Source organism: Hipposideros armiger, unplaced genomic scaffold (assembly GCF_001890085.2).
Source record: "Hipposideros armiger isolate ML-2016 unplaced genomic scaffold, ASM189008v1 scaffold_426, whole genome shotgun sequence".
Taxonomy (NCBI): Eukaryota; Metazoa; Chordata; class Mammalia; order Chiroptera; family Hipposideridae; genus Hipposideros; species Hipposideros armiger.
The window spans coordinates 220,447-236,956 of NW_017731776.1; the positions used below are offsets into that span (position 1 = coordinate 220,447).

Sequence of the window (16,510 nt, forward strand, 5' to 3'; positions counted from 1 at the left end):
ACATTGTTTGAGCCCCCTGATCATGCGGTACCTGAAGTCATGATAGTTCCAAACTTGAGTCAATAAATTTATTTTCTGCTTAAGCAGGTTGAATTGGGTTTTCTGTTTGCAGTAGCCAAAGTCCTGACTGGTAGGGTCTGAAAGTATAAGACTCTCACAGGAAAATGCAGCTCAGGATCCTGTGAGTGGAGAAGAAAGACTTGAGAGATGGCAGCAGTCAGCTGGACCCAGGCTTTTGATTGGCTGGGCAGATGCCCACAGAGATTCAGAAAATCTGGGTTGTTTTTATCTTGTCTCAAAAGAAGCACTAAAACCAGAGGGACAAACTTCTGGGACCCTCGTTTTAGCTCAGTAGGAGAACTTCCAGACAAGCCGGGGCCATCACTATTGGAATAGACTGTCTCAGTAGGGGGTAAGAAACCCGTTTCTGAAAGTATACAAGTGGTGGCCAACAACCATCTTGCCCAACGTTTCCAGGGGGAATTCAGACGTCCTGTGAGATGGGAGTAAATGGGTAGACGCTGCCATGTGGCAGCTGACATTGACCGCAGTAACGCAGGGGTGGCTTATTAGGTCCTGGGGCTCCCCCTCTTGCCCCTGGGAAGGCAGTAGCATGAGGGGATCGGGATGCAGCACCTACAAATTCACACCTTCAGGCCCAAGGGGCCTCCAGCACAGAGAAGACGATCAACCAAGCTCTGCAACCATTTGCTAAGAAACGCCACAGGGAGGGGACAGCATGGCCAGCCAGGATGCCATCATGCTTTGAGTGGGGCCCTGGAGGGTAGAACTATCTGGCTGGGAGGACTGGCTGCAACCTGGAAAGGAGACAGGCAGGAGGTGAGAATTTGGGGAAAAGCAAGATCTACAGCCAACTTTCCTGGCTGACGGTGCATTCCCACCTCCCAGCTTTTGCTCAAGGTTGCCCCTCCCACCGGGACTGCCCTCCCTGCTCGTCAGGCCACACCAAGTATTCTCCATCCTTCTGCTCCAACAGTCTCAGCTAGGTCTTCCCTGCCTCCACCCCTATATGTGGGTGTCAGGTCTCCCTGGCTGGACTGGGCCCTCCTAGGGACAGGGGCTGAGGCATCATTCCACCCCTTATCTTCCCTCCCTCCTGCAGGGCCTGCAGCGTGGGAACTCAGTGACACCCACCCCTTGGCTCAGGTTCCCTGGCATTTTTTTTTCATACCTTGCACCTTCCTTCTGGGAACTGGGCTTACTGGGCTGGACTGGCTCAGGTAAATGGGGAAACTGAGGCCACTTCACTACCCACCCCACCCCCATCCTGGCCTAAATGCCACTCCCAGTGAAAACCGAGGGCCACCGAGCAGTGGCTGGATGCCACCTCCCAGCTAGAGCTTGCTGTGTGGTGCTGGTGTGGGATGGAGGGGGTCTTGAAGCCATGGAGGAGAGGCTCTTACCCCTAGAGGATGCTGCAGGGGCGCTTCTGCGGCCGCGTGGGCTGGGGACACAGGACGGCCCGGATCGCCTCGTCGAAGACGGTTTTGAGGCCTCTCTGGGTGAGGGCCGAGCACTCCAGGTATTTCACTGAGTCTGGGGTGAGGCAGCAAGAGGGCAGAGGCCTAGGTCAGGGGAGGGTCCTAGGCAAAACCGCTTCCCAAGCTGCACAGCTGCACCAGGCTGTGGGGGCCACCTGGGCTGTCACTCAGAGCAGGGAATTCACCTCTCTGTGCCTCAGTTTCCTCAGGTCTGAAATGGGGAGCTTGAATTCAGTGGGGGGGGGGGTTTAAGACCCACAAGAGTAGGTCTGTGTCTTTCTTGGAAAAATAAGCCCTTAATTTACGGAAGGCAGGCAGGCAGCTTTATACTTTCCTGGGAAGAAAAGGGCTTGACCTAGTGACCAAATCTCTCCACACCTTAGTTTCTTCTAGAAAATAGCCACAAACCTGCCTCCATGCTTTGCCCACTCACCAGGACCTTCCAAATTTCATCTGCCTGTTCCTTAGCGTCATCCCATTTTATAGATGAGAAAACTGAGGTTCCTAGAGGTGAGGCTGCTTGTCCAAGGTCACCCACTGGACCTTTCTCCTCCACCTCTGGGCAGCTGTGGGCACTCAGCAAGAGGAATGGGACTTGGAGAGCCCCTCTTTCCCTCATAAGGAGACCGGCCTCCTCCCACGTGACCACTCAGGGCGGGAGCCTGGGGCACAGACAGTGACAAGGGCAGGCTGAGCCCCCACTCCCAGGGCCAGCGATCCATGACCTCTGAAAGGAACCTGTGCGAGTTCCATGTCCACTACAACCCAGTTTCCCTGAAGTGAGGAACCGCAAACCTCTTCTTCAAGAGGCCTGAGGCCGATTTCAGAAACAAGAGGAAAGAGAGTACCAGGAAGGCGGAATTTCGCCTCCTCACTGGGGAAGCCCGCTCTTCCCGGGAAAGGAAGGACACGGACACTCATGGGCACCTGCTCCCTGCCAGGCACCCAGCTGGGCGCTTCCAAAAACCCTATGAAGACATACTGTGATTCCCCACTTCCCAGGTGAGGAAACAGACCCAGAGAGGGGAAGCCACAGGCCCAGAAACACACAGCAGTGGGGAGGGGAGCCAGGATTTCAGGAGGGGCAGCGCCTAGAAAGGGGAAGCCCACCAATGCTCCGGGCTGGGGAGAAAAGGAGGGCGGGGCCGGGGTGAGGGAAACTGAGGCTCAGGGAGGATATCACTTGCCCAGTCACCCACTAGATGCTCCCCTCCACGTGGGAGCACACTCCCTCCAGCGAGCCTGGCTTCCAGGAACGGAGCACCCTGAGGTCGGTCCAGGAATCTGGTCACCATAACCTTCTGTGCCTAGAAGTGTGTCACTGGGCATTTGGCTACTGTTTCTCTGCCAGGGACCATAGCCAATGTCCACCTCGCCTCTACCCAGCTGTCTCCCGGGCACCCACTGCCCTCTTGCTCGTCTTAGCTCAGTGGTATCCAATGCCAGGGCCCTGAGCTGGGGGGCCTGGGCTTGCTTCAGCTCTGCCTCTGTCCAGTCTAGGACTTTTTGCCAGTCCTCCTCTCTGCACCTCAGTCTCCCACCTGTCTCAGACATGGTGACGTGTGGTAGCTTATAAAGCTGAGGTAGGGGGCAGGGGAGCTGCAGAGAGGGCATGGGGGCAGGCCAGGGCACAGGGGACTGCAGACAACCCTAATCTTCATGACTGAGGGAGCCAGGCATCCGGTGTTTGAATCTGGGCTCTGCCATGTCCTAGCTGGGTGACCTCGAGCCAGGGACTTCTCTCCTTGAGCCTCAGTTTCCTCCTCTGTAAGGTGAGGGTAATGAGTCCCTCCTTCATAGTTGCTCTGAGAATGAAGTGGGAAAATGCATGGGCCCAGCACCCAGGAAGTGCTCAATCCATGTCAGCTGTGATGCCCAGCTGGGACCAGAGCTGGTCACCCAGGGCTGGGGAGAGGCCCAGCTGGGCAGAGGCAGCTGCTGTCCTCTTCATCAGCTCTGCAGGACCAGGGCCACCAGGCCTCCTCCCCTTTGACCTGGGCTGGTCCTAGACAAGCTCGAAGTCCCTGCCCCTGCCCCCACCACCTCCCAGGATAAGCCTCAGAAGGAACTGGCTAGAGGCCAAGGCAGGACCCCCAAGTCATCTCCTAATAGAGGAGAAAGGATGTTAAAGGACTGTGCAGGCTGGCTTGTGTGGACAGGGAGACCGAGGCTCAGAGAGGAGCCCTGGCTCAAAGTCACCCAGACAGTCATTGCCGGAGCCAAGACCAGATTCCAAAGTTTCGGACCCCTTTTTATCCCAAAACATGTGCTTTAAAAGGGAAAGGGTCAGCTGCAGGCTGGAGAGTCAGTGTTGGGCAGAAGGGGTCCAGGGGGACAGGCTGGTCAGAGGGAAGAGAAGGCAGGGGTGCAATCCCCTATATTTGTGAGGCTAGACCAGTGGGCCTGGGAGTCAGAGACCCCAGGATGGGGCATGGGACTCTCAGCTTGGGCAGCCGCCTGAGGCCCCCTGGGGAAGCTGGCCCTGTCACCGGGCTAGTCACGGGAAGGAGGAGGTGGTGACTGCGGTTTCTCTTCCTGTGAACGATGTGAGTCCCCAGGCCCCCCCCAGTTCCGGCGGAAGGAAGAGTGGCGGGGCTGAGGCAGAGACAGGCTGGGGAGGCCTGACAGATTCAGGGGCCAAACCCTGGGCCTGCAGGACCCTAGGGTGAGGCAGAGCACACTGGGCAGCTGGGTCACTGTCATAGTGGCCAAACCTGCTGGTGGTCCTGGGATTTGGGGCAAGTGCACCCCACCCTGGGCTGCAGGCAGGTTGGCGCCTGACCAGGGACAGCAGGTCCCGATGCCATGGGGGAGGCTGAACCTATCAGTCATCACCTCCCTGGTGCGGGCAGTCCTGAGCCACCAGAGGAGGCCTCCAAGCCAGCAATTTGCTGTCCTGTGTTCAAATCCCAGTTCTGCTGCCTACTTAGCTGTGTGACCTTGAGAAGTCGCTTTACTTCTCTGGTGCAATAATCAGGAAGCAAAGAGAAGCTGGGCTGAGAAGCCTTGGGGGTAGGGAGAAGAAGTGATGACACAGAAGGGGAGGCCTCACCCCTCAAACCCAAGGCAGGAGCACCTCCTCCAGGAAGCCTTCCTGGAAAATCTAAACTTGACTTGGCTGCTTGCCTTCCAAGCAGCCATAGCAACCCCCACCCCCCACCACCCCTGCTTCTGTCTGTGCAAAACACTTTATTTCAAGATCTGATTATGGACTATACTACTAATAATAATAACTAACACAGACTGCTTCTCAGGTACGGGTGCTGCTCTAGGAGCTTCATGCGTATAAATTCATTTAATCCTCCCAACTGCCCAGGACTATTACTACTGCCAGGTTTTACTGATAGGAAACATAGGCCCAGAGAGGCTTAGTGCTTGGTCTAGGGTAACACAGCTAATACACAGCACAGTCAGGGTTTGAACCGCACAGCCTGGCCCTGGAGCCCATGGTTGCAATCACCATGAGGCTGAGTCGGGGCTCCCCACAGCATTCAGCTCCCCCCTCTGAGCCCGAGCCCCGTACCAATCTCCTTGGCCAGAGCCAGGCCCTGTGGGTAGGTAATAGGTGCCAGCTTCTTCTCCTTGAGCTTCTCGATGGTGTCCTTGTCATCCCGCAGGTCCAGCTTGGTGCCCACCAGGATGATGGGTGTGCTGGGGCAGTGGTGCCGCACCTCAGGGAACCACTGGGCAGGTAGGCAGCGTGGGGGGTGGGGGTGGGGTTGCGCAGGGACAAGAGGAGACACGACATTGTGCAAGGAGCAGAGGGAGCGTGAGAGTGGGGGAGAACAGGGGCGCCGCGTGGTGAGAAGACAGGAGGTGGGCATGGGGTTGTGAGGAGGAGAGAAGGGAAGTTGTACAGCGAGGCGGCACGTAGTTGCAGGAAAAGAGGAGGCATGATTTTGTGCAGAGATAAGAGGCGGCACGAGGTTGTGCAGGGAGGAGAGAGAACAAGGTTACAGAGGGCACAGAGTAAAGCTGACACTCCCAGTCGCCCCCTGAGTCTCATCCCCTGAGTCCTCCCAGCCCTGGTTGGCACCCGCTCTGCCCATATGCCCTGCTGTCCCCAGGGACAGGCTTCAAGTTGCCGGTCCTTCCTTCCCTCCCTACCTTTCTCAGGGTCACCTGCCCCCAGGCCCCCCAGGCCTGCCTCTGCCCAGCTCACCTTGGCACGGACGTTCTCATAGGAGGCTGGGCTGACAAGGGAGAAGCAGATGAGGAAGACATCCTGGGGAAAGCGCAGGCAAGGGTTACCCATGAGGGGAGGCCCAGGGGTGTCCCACCCGGGCCCCACCCACACCAAGCAGCACTGAGCAGTGGGGCAGCCCAGGGGATGCTGAGGGTTTAGGGCCTGGCAGAGCAGGGGTGCCCGCCTTCCCCTACCACCAGGCTGCTGGTAGTTCATCCAGCACTTCCCAGAGGCCAGGGCCTGTCCTTAGTGGTTCGTCCTCACATAGCACCCTACAGCAGTGCTGCTGTCACCCCCATTCCACAGAGGGGGAGGCTGAGGCTACAAAGGTAAATGGGTTTGCCACCTAGAGCTCCAGAATCCATGCTCCTAACCAAGCACTCACTGCTCCAGTGTCTGGTTACCAGCCCCAGCCCTGGAAGGGGAGCCAAGGACCCTGGGGTGCCCAACAGGCACAGAGCCACCTGCAGGCTTGCCCCATCTCTTCTCCCCTGACCCAGCACACCCGGGGTTCACTGGCCTGGGCTTCCTACAGGGAGCCAGGTGGTGCCAGAGCCCATGAGGCAGGGGACTGGGAAGACAGGTACAGTGATAACTGGGGACTGATGGAGGTCTGGGGGCACGGGGAGGGGTCCCTGGCTGTGCCCAGGGAGGACCAGGCAGAGTCCTCGAGCTGGACCGTAAGGGGAGGGTCAGGGTGCAGCAGGCCAAGGGGACAGGGTGAGCAGAGGCCAGGCCCACAGGGAAGGCGGGGGCAGCGCACCGTCTGTGGGTAGGAGAGCGGCCGGAGGCGGTCGTAGTCTTCCTGCCCAGCAGTATCCCACAGCCCCAGGTTCACCGGCTTGCTGTCCACCATCACATTAGCTGAATAGTTGTCAAACCTATGGGAAGCAGACAAGACAGAAGGGTCAGTCTCCAGCTCCAGAGCTCGGGGCCCTCCAGTCCAGTCCCGAGTTGCTTCATGGCAGATGCTGAGACCCAGAGAGGGCCTGCGATGGGACCAAAGTCACACAGCACTATGCAGCTGGGTTTCCTTTTATTTTGTTTTTTCATTACTGATTCACAACATACAAAATTATAAATGCAGGTAAGCATTAAAAGGAAAATATTGCCTCGATGATTATTTTTCTGCCCTCACCTATCTTTTGGAGAGGTGATTTTCCAAGGCAGTGTAACATTCCTTCCATGAAGCGTGATCAAAATAAATTTACCCACCTCCTATGCAGGACACTGAGGCTGGTCACCCAGTATTTGCTGAACAAGTGTTTATGCCCGTCTTAGGCGATGAGGAGGGTTGATACAAGTGGCTTATTGGGGAAGTGAGCCCAGGCAGCTATGGGAGGACAGCGGTGACAGCAGCCAACACAGGGCGTGCCAGTGAGCGTTTACTGCTGCAGGCAACTGGGGCTCAGGCCTGCTGGGCCTCCTGGGAGACAGCAGGGGCCATGCTCAAGGTGCTCCCCAGAGGGGGCAGGAAGCTGGGGTATTTATCCATCTTCCACTGGCGGAGGGATGTCCTAGGTGTTAACGCTCTGGTTTTCCAGCCCACCCTGAGTGCACACTGAAAGCTGTCAGTCACAGGAGTTCTCAGGAAATGCCACCGGAACAGACTGTAAACACACATGTGGAAGGAATAGGGTGGGGCACTAACAGTGACTGCTGAAACCTCCCTGCCCTCAGAGAGGCCTCCAGAGCCATCAAATGACCTTCCAGATTTTAAAAAAATTCAACCCAACAGTATTCTTGACTACAGACACCCCCGAGAGCAAGGTGCTGATTTCCCATGCTGTGGAAGAGAAAACTGAGATCAGAGAGGCATAGTGACCTGCCCAAGGCCACACAATCAGTGAGTGACCAAACTAGGGGAGAAGCCAGTTCCATCTGCTTCCATATCCAGTGTTCACTGCCCCGTGCCATAGCTGTGCTTCCACAGATGCCCCCGCACCTGTCCCTGAGGGCTAGGGACACCGCCTTGTCGCTCTGCATTGAGGTTACCCACTTAGGCCTTCGTCCCCTGACCTGGCCCACTGAGACCTCAGGCTCTCCCAGCTTCTCCTCGTACTGCCCCCATCACACACCAGCCAAGTCGTTTCCTGGGCACACTGCCCGCCTCCTTGTTCCTGTTCACAGTGTGTTTCCCACCTGGAATAATTCCCTCCCCACCTCTCCTTATCCAAATAGCCCACCCCCCTCCCCGACCATGAGGTCCTGCACGCCCTCCAGGCCTCTGCTCCTCTCTGGGCCTCTCTCTAGAACCCTCTTCCAACCTCTTTTCACCCTTGTCTCCTATTGATGCTTCAAAACCCTGCCCGGGCAGTTCCTCGTTTGTGGGGAAGCCTCAGGCCACCTCCTGGAGAGAGCTGTCATTCCCTCCCTCAGTGTACTGCTTTGCCTTGACCGTGAGCAGGCCCTTAGTGTGCCTCTGTCCCACCATGCGGGCAAGGCCACACCTGCTTCAGCTCTGCAGCCTGACTTTTTTAACACACTGTTCTTGTTCTGCCCTGGAGCACGTCAGGTGGCCCTGCTCCTTCCTGTCTGGAAAACGCCTGCAAACACCACTCGTCTTCCTCCCACTGCCAGACTGACTCGTGCTCAGTCCTTCCTCCAGCCCCGTCTCAATGTCATCTCCTCTAGGAAGCCTTTCCTGGTTCCCAGCCAGGTCGGGTTCCCACCCCAGTAATCTGTGGTGAAATCAGCACCCCAAAGGGTAGGCACCGAGCCTGGCTTGTTCTTCACTGCACCCTGAGGTCAGCACTGCACTTGGCATACAGTAGGTGCTCTGTATCCGCACTCTGGGCACCACCCACACCATCCCAGGCTTTCAGGCCCAGGGAGACGCCACTGGGCATGATGGGAAAAGAAGCATCTGTGTTGTCTTTGACTTTGGCCAGAAACCCTCCTTTAGGATGAGCTTAGGGTGTTGGGATACTCTCTACTCTAATGTCCAGTCTGAAACTCTGGTGCCAAAAAGCCTCTAAAATTCCTTGAGCCAAAGGTGTCTATCTTCTCTCAGCCATCCCCAGGGCCTTAGGGGCTGTGACCATGGAGGAAAAGCTGTGTCCTGGGACTTATGGCAGCACCAAACGTCTACCCTGGGGCCAAGCAGAGGCTAGGGGCCTTCATACGTTAGGTCTTGAAGTCCCACGTGACCCAAGACAAAAGGACCTTAAGTTACTCCCCTTAGACAGATGAGAAAACCAAGGCCCCAAGAGAAGGTTAAGTAACTTTTCCAAGACCAGCCAGCTCATAAGCAGAGGGCCTGCAATTTGAGCCCTGCTTCTTGCATGGCACCCATGAGTGAGTGGACAAGTGAGCCTGGGGACAGCCACCCAGAGTTGGGAGGGAACAGAGAGTTCCTGTGCAGACTCGTCCCGACTGTGTGACCCTGGGGAAGTGGCCTAGCTTCTCTGAGCCTCACTCTCTTCGCTGTGAAAAAAAAGCCCTATCTCTTGGGGCCTTTAGGAGGATGCAAAGAGACAGAGACATTCAAGCCACCCCCATGGGGAGACGCTGAGAAGCTGAGCAATCTCATGCTTGATGTCCCCACACTCCCCTCGGCTGACCTCTCCCCAGAGGACCAGCTGCCAGAGGTCGAGGGGTTGCTACAGGGACACATCAGTGATTGCAGCTCCCGGGTGACCCCCTTACTTCAGAGACCCACAGGCAGCCAGGACCCGAGGACCTTACACTACCAATGTAGCCAATCCTCACTCCTGTTTTCCAGATAAGGAAACTGAGGCTCACGGGCAGGAAGGGACTTGCCTAAGATCTCACAGTCGGTTGGCAGCAGGGCCAGGACTGGATCCTGTTACCCAACTCAGAGCCCATGTGGTAAGCATCACCACAGTTTCATGGCTGGGGACTCAGTGGAGTCTGAGCCAGGGTGTGGGGCTGACCCTGAGCTCTGGGGAGGGCAGGGGGCAAATATTTGCTGAGCACCCAGGGGTGCCAAGTGCTGTTCCAGGTCCTTCATACTTAGATCATTTCAGTGGGCCCCGGAAGTAGATTCTACCACTCTCCCCATTTTGCACACAAGGAAGCTGAGAATCAGAGACTAGGAGTGACCTGCCCAAGGCCACACAGCTGGGGTGTTTTCACCCAGAGTCTGTGCGGCCTCTTTCTGCACTCCCCAGGGCTGCAAGCCCAGCCCTGACCCTGGAATAGAGTGGAGGAGGAAAATAGGAGCAGGTGAAAGGGGTGCCCAGGTTCCAGCACCTTCTCAGGGCAGGCCGGAGCGCCCCTTGCCTGCAATGTGCTTAGGTCTGTTCTAGAAGCTGATGCAACAGCAGTGAACTAGACAGACCAGGGCCCTGTTGTCCCAGAGCTCCCATCCCAGCAGGGGACATCAGAGCAGGACAGGCCACCAAGCGTCAAGCAGAGTGGTGGGACAGAGGGGGCCTGGGTGCAGGGAGGAGACCCTTTAGACAGAGGGTCAGGGAGGTAATGCCTGAGCTGGGAACTGAATGATGGGAAACGGGAGGGCAGAGGCTTGGGGGAAGCCGGTGCGTCTGGAATGGTGGAGGAGGAGGGAGTGTCGTTCAGGGCTTTGAACAAACGCCAGGATAGGAGGTGGGCGTTAAGCGTGAAGGGGAGCCAGGGAAAGGATTTAGTTGGAATGTGGTTCCATCTAATTTTCACGTGTGAAAGCTGCCCTGGGCTTCCGTGGAGAATGGCTATAAGGAGGACTGGTGGAAGGGGGAGGCCCCCTATGCCACAGGCCCCCGAGGGCAGGGTCTTCCTGCCGCGTCTTGGTATCTGCAACATCAGCACAGGACCATCCGCAGAGCAGGGTTTGGTCTTCCCATCTATGAAACGGGGCTTTGACCTTGAGCTGTTCCCCCCCCCCCCCCCCCCCCCGCAGGCAGCAACCAGAGCTCTGTTCTCTGCTTATCTGACCCTCAGCTGGCGGCATATGCCTCCCCGGCCCAGCAAACCCTATCATCCCTGGCCCCAGATATCTGGGCTGCCCCAACTCCACTCTCCCCAGCTGCCCCCACCCTCCAATGTCAAGGGCTCAGTGTAGCTAGTTTCCCCTCTGGGTCAGAGAGGCGCAGGGATTTTAACAGGAGCCACTCGGGGGCTTGTCCAGAGCTGAGCAGCTTTGTACTGGAACATGGGGGTGGCAGGCAGGACTGGCCACATACTTCGTAGGGTCCAATGCAGAATGAAAATGCAGGGCCCCTTGTTCAAAAATTAAAAATTTTAAGATGGGGTTATGAGAGCATTAAACCAAGCGCAGGAGCCTTCTGAGCGCGGGTCCCTGTGTAGCTGCATAGATGGCACATTCATGAAGCCAGCCCTAGTCTCTGATCCAAAACCTCAGAGCATCCTGAGAAAGTAAACCTTGCCTGGCCCATTCTGTCTGTCCTTCTGCAAGGTTTTCCAGGACAACCAAGTCCACCAGGGCCCAGTCTCTGCAAATTGCTGAGAGCAACTGGCCGCGGGCCCCACCCTCTTGTACCGGAGAATACACCTTCATCTCCCTGCACAGGGGAGGCACCCAGGCAATGCTTGGGATCTCCCAGCCAGACCTCACCTCCTATAGAAAGGGAAACTCCCTCAGAGAGAGGGAGTGACTGGTCTGAGGCTCCTCATCCCAAATGGGACAGGAAGAGGCAGGAACACAGGCAGTGCCAGCACGCTCCTGGTGACAATAGCCTTCTACAGGAGCTCCCTTACCCGAGCCTACACCTGCCTCACTGCTCAAATCTAGAGCCAGCCCTCCCTCGGCACTAGGAGGTGCTGATAAACATTTGATGATTGATGGTAAATGAGCAGGTAAGGGTAGATGTGGGAAGGGGGTGCATTGGCACCAAGCTATATGGGAAATTAGGGACCAAGAGCGGGTAGAAATTGGCTTTCCAGGCTCGCTACCCAGGTTTGTCTACCCTCTCCTGGCTACCTGGGCCAGGTCAGTGTCCCAGGGGGAAAAAAAACAGTAGAGAGAGCTCAGGGCATTGGTGAGCCTGGGGGCAGGCCCTTTAGTGGCTGTGAGTGTCAACTTCCCCTTAGGTGACCTGGTATCATAATACCCAGCTCCCGTGAGGATCAAACGAGATCACACATGTGTGACATTTCATGCAGGGGCCCGCACACAGGACCTCCCCATGAAGTTCAATGCAGGTCAACTCAAAACACATCTTAGACGTTGTATCCAAGACAACCTGTAGATTTAACTGTGCATAGACACTGTGCTAAGACAATGGGGTGACCTGAAAAGAACTGGATGAGGCTCCCTGCCTCCCATAGGCTCATGGTCTAAGGTTAGATGAAGTCACTCTGGAGAGAGAGAGATCCCTTCAGGCTAGATCAGAAAGGCTTCCTGGAGGAGGGGCACTGGAGCTGGGCCTGGAGGTCTTAGACACGTGGATGTGTTAAAGAAAAGCACCCCAGGTAGAGGAAACAGCTGAAGCAAAGGCCCTGAGCTGGAAATGCCCCTGGAGTGTTTGGTGAATAGCAGGGGCCATGAAGCTAAAAGGGGAGGTTGAGGGAAGACCACCTAGAGCCTTGAATCCACGCTACAGAGTTGAGGAGTTGTCCTGTGAGTGATGGGGTCACTGGAGACTGGTGGGGGAGGGGCTGGTGCTTCTCCCCTTACCCTTCCCTCCTGAGCCTGACACCCACACTCTCTTACACACATGTAAAGTGACAACCTTGCCGCCACATCCAACAAGAGGACGGGGCCTCCGGTCTCTAGATGGCATTGACCTCTCCCCCAGTACACACATGTGTCCTGGTGTCTTTGCTCCTTGTCATCCAGGCCCTGAATTACCTCCTCCTTCACCCACCCTGTCCCCCATCCCCCTCCGCCGCTTCTCTGACCCAGTCCCTCTCCCACCCTGCTCCTCTTGCTTAGGCGAGCCTTCTCCATCTCCCTCTTCCTTGAGGCCCCCTTGAAGGCCACCTGCTCCCCTTGGGCACCACCCCACCCTGACGCAGTCTCTCTCCATTCTGGGAGCCCTCCGCCCTCCTCCTGACATCTCGCCTTGGCCTGCCTCCTTGGCCAGATCATCAGGCAGCTCTGCCAGGCAGGCTGGCTGGGGCATCTCCTGGTTGCCCGACCCCCAAGTGCCCACACACGGCCTGGCACACAGGAAGTGCCTGAAAAGGGGGTGGGCTTGGTGATGCATGTCTCCCCACCCCCAAGCACCCCGCCCACCCACGATACTCACACAGTGGGGATGTACTCTCCCGGGAAGGCGTTGGTGGTGTAGCTGATGAGAAGGCATGTCTTTCCCACGGCTCTGAAAGACAAGAAATCCAGAGGACAGCTGTCACAGGCCCCGTCCGAGACACGGGGAGGTTTCAGAGCACCTGCCCCGTTCCCTAGCCCAGCCCTCAGGACAGACCCAGGCCCACCCCTTTCGCCTCAGTTTCCCCATCTGAAGATCCCATGTCAGTGTTTTCAAACCTGAGAGCCATAGAGTCATGGCTCCTTAAGGTCCTACCCCAGAGATTCTGATCCGTGGGCATGGGGCAAACTGGGAATCTGTGTTTTGAAAAAGTTTTCCCAGGTGCCACTGATGTGGGACTGAGGGTAAAGGGTGGGGGGGTGCCCAGCAGACCTGCTGAACTGGGCTATACTGCAGGGCCCCTGGTGCCTGATCAGGGCTCTGCCATCACATGCCCAGGCTTCAGATCCCAGCTCCACCTGCCAGTGGCACGATTTGGGGCAAGTCAGTTAACTTCCCTTTGCCTCAGTTTCCTCATCTAGAAGATAGGTAAAAGATGAGTCCATCCTGAGAGAGGTGCACTGAGAAGTAAATTAGATGAAGTCCATCAAAGAACCGAGCACAGTGCCAGGCAGGCACAGCACAGCCGCCAGCCGATGCCAGGGAAAGCCTGTCCCCCCTCTACCATCCTGCCTCACCAGACAGCATAGCAGTTAAGAGCTCAGTGTTTTGAAATCAGAGAGATCTGGGTTCAAATCCCATAAGGTCTTGGGCAAATTACGTAACTGCTTTGAGCTTCAGTTTTCCCACCTGTAAAATGCTCCTAGTATTAATTGATGGGAGGATAAAATATAGAGGTTACTGAGCCCATTGCCTGACACATAGTAAGTGCTAAATAAATAGTGGTCACCTGTTATTCGTGCTGTCTTCCCCTCAGCCTGCTGGGCTGGGCTGGGGCACAGGTGGAGGCCAAAGGGGCAGCCCTGGCCCTCCCCACCTGCTCCACTGTTTCGTCACTTCCTGTTTTGAGGAGTTGGCCTGCCTCTCATCCCCACCCTGCCCTCCCCAGGGCCTGCCAGCAAGGTAACTTGAATGACTGAAACGTTGCTCTTGGCTTCCGCCCTCCCCAACTCAGATCAGATACAAAGCAGAAGTGGGCAGGCGGGCAGATAACGGCCAGCCATGCATCAGAATCAGCTGAGAGTGACCTGATCCACCAACCGGCCCACCCCCACCAATCCATCAGGCAAAGTAAGCAGGGGCCAGAGGGACCCAGGCCAGGGATGCAGGCCAGGAAAGATCTGAGTCTCTTCAGGCCTCGGGCTGCCCCTCTGTAGAACAGAAGAGTTGAACAAGAGGGCTGCCCAGCTAGAACATGCTGGGATGTGCTGGGTTGCACCTGTGGAAAATCCCAGATGTACCCGTGGGCTGGACCCTGAGACATGGTTGCTGGGAGGCACGAGAGATTGGCACTTAGACCTGTCATCTCACAGTTGAGAAAACTGAGGACCACAGGGTGACATGACAACCTGAGGTCACTGAAATCTGACAGCTGAGAAGGCTTCTCAGCCCAGCCTGTCCCACATGGACCCCCACAATCACCCCCCATCTCTTTGTCCCCCCCCCCTTCCCTACTGTGTCTCTCATGTCCTCTACTTCTGCTCACCACCCACATCCCCCACACATCCTCCCCAACCAGGCAACGAAGCAGGGAGTGGGGAGGAGGCTAACATTTCCTGAGCACACACTACGTGCAGAACAACTACTCAAAATGCCTGAAGTGACCCCACATCAACCCTGGGGGCGTGGGCCTCTTCCCCGATGGCCAAGCTGAGGTTCTGAGAGGTGCTGTGACTTGCCTAAGGCCACACAGCAGCATAAACCAGTGACTAGAGTCCAGGTCAGCCAGGGGACAAAGGCCAGGTTTGTGGCTCCCCACCCCACCCCCACCTGCATCCACAGAGTTGAAGACTGAAGACCCATGGGAGACCTTCCCCAGCTCTCAGAGTGCAAGCGGGGGCCTCCAGGCATCCCTACTCCCAGTCCTGTACGCTCCACCCAGGAAGTTTCCAGGGTGAGGTAAACAGAGAGTGAAGCTGTCCTCAGCCCACCCCGGGGCTCCCTCTGATGCCTGGGACAAAAAGAGTTCCTTCTGGCAGCCTCCAAGGCAGGGTGCTTCCCCAGGGACGCCGGGGCGGGAGGGTCTCAGGACTCCCCGGTAGGGGGCTGTGAGGAGGCTCAGCCAGGTACCTACCCATCTCCCACCACCACACACTTGATGGCCTGCATCCTGTCCGGGGCCTGGGGAGCGGCAGCAGTGACAGCTCAGGGTGTGGAGCGTTTCTGCGGGCACCAGGGGTGTGGAGAGCCTGGTGAGGCACCCAGGGCCCAGCAGCAGGGGGACAGGAGGCAGGAGGAAGCGGAAGGGGAACTTGCCTAAGTGGCTGCCCTCACAGCCGTTTGCAGAAGGCGGAGCATGCGGTCTGGCAGAACAGCTTGGGGTGGGGTGGGGGGGCAGTGCGTTCAGGTGCTAGGCTGGGCCCTGGCCACCCTCATGAGCATCCCTGCTCTGGGGCACCAGCTGGAGACCTAGGGACCCTCTCAGCTGGAGACTTGCTTCCATGGGCCAGAGTTGCTCTCCAAGAACTTGAGGTTTCCAAGAATTCAGTTCACCTCAATTCTAAGCAATAAGCATTTAATAAGCAGCTACTGTGTGCCGGCCACGGTACTGGTGAGTCCAGGATGCAAGGGCATAGCTGGTCCCTAGGGAAGATACACCCTCATGGCGGTTGTCCATCAAACAAGACAGGAAGTGAGGGAGTCACAGGGAATCTACAGGGAGGGGGCCTGAGTTACACAGAGGGAGAGCTGGGGCCTGTAAGGTGGCATTCAAGCCGGCACTTGAAAGGTGGTGTCGGAGAGTGAGGGGACTGCATGAGCAAGACATGGACATTCTCCCAAACAGGGGGCAGTGTGGGAACCCCCGAGGGTCGAAGGGTGAGAGATATGGGGGGAAGGCTGATGAGGCAGGAAGGGAGAGGAGGGTCAGCTGATGGAGAAGGGGAAATAGAGGGAAGTGACAGGCAGCGCCCCACACCAGCCAGGCCCTGCGCCGGAGGCAGTCCTGTGGGATCAGGCACCCTGGCACTAGGAACCATGGCTTATTTTAAAGATGCAGAAACAGAGGGCCTGAGAAGTCAGGTGACTGCAAACTCTCCTGGCACCCCAGCTGCTTTCTGGGGGAACAAAGGCTGTGTTCTGCAGCCCTTGGACAGAGTGCTCCCCCTAAGCCATGGAAGACTCGGATCTGAGCAGCACTGGGACTCCCCAGTGGGCTCCAAGTTCACTTAGTCCTTACTACTTATTGCTGCAGCTCCCTACACACAGCACTTTCCCAGCCTAAGGGGCAATGGGTAGGGAAGCGATGGGCAGAGCCACTGGTCATCCACCCTGGACTCACTCAGGACTAACCGGGAAACTGTGGGAGAGTGTGAAGCTGGGGGGCGGGGCGTTGCTGAGTGACCACCAGCGCTCCTCCTACTCCCCCGCTGTGGGGACAGAGCCTAGGATTCCCCCAGTCACCTGGAGGCTGAATCCTCCCAGAACTGTCCACACAAGCTACAGGGTTGGCACAAGGGGCTTTTGCAGAA

At 57.0% G+C, this 16,510-nt stretch overlaps 1 protein-coding gene across 1 annotated transcript; it reads right to left on the minus strand.

Moving 5' to 3' along the window:
• Positions 1 to 54: 54 nt before the first annotated feature.
• Positions 55 to 15,279, minus strand: RAC2 (Rac family small GTPase 2). The gene is made up of 7 exons (XM_019664622.1): positions 15,115 to 15,279; positions 12,861 to 12,932; positions 6,452 to 6,569; positions 5,665 to 5,727; positions 5,026 to 5,185; positions 1,425 to 1,557; positions 55 to 818 (listed from the first exon to the last, which is right to left on the minus strand). Exons 1-6 carry the CDS (start codon positions 15,147 to 15,149, stop codon positions 1,427 to 1,429), a joined length of 579 nt encoding a protein of 192 aa, XP_019520167.1. The 5' UTR covers positions 15,150 to 15,279; the 3' UTR covers positions 55 to 818; positions 1,425 to 1,426.
• Between the last annotated feature and the right edge of the window lie 1,231 nt (positions 15,280 to 16,510).

Bases quoted from the DNA above. Each gene is read 5' to 3' on its own strand.
- RAC2 (XM_019664622.1), bottom strand. From the start codon at position 15,149: ATGCAGGCCATCAAGTGTGTGGTGGTGGGAGATGG. The intron at 12,933-15,114 runs GTAGGTACCTGG...CTTGTCTTTCAG, and splicing joins TGTGTGGTGGTGGGAGATGG to AGCCGTGGGAAAGACATGCC. The intron at 5,728-6,451 runs GTGCGCTGCCCC...CGCTTTCCCCAG, and splicing joins CGCTCTCCTACCCACAGACG to GATGTCTTCCTCATCTGCTT.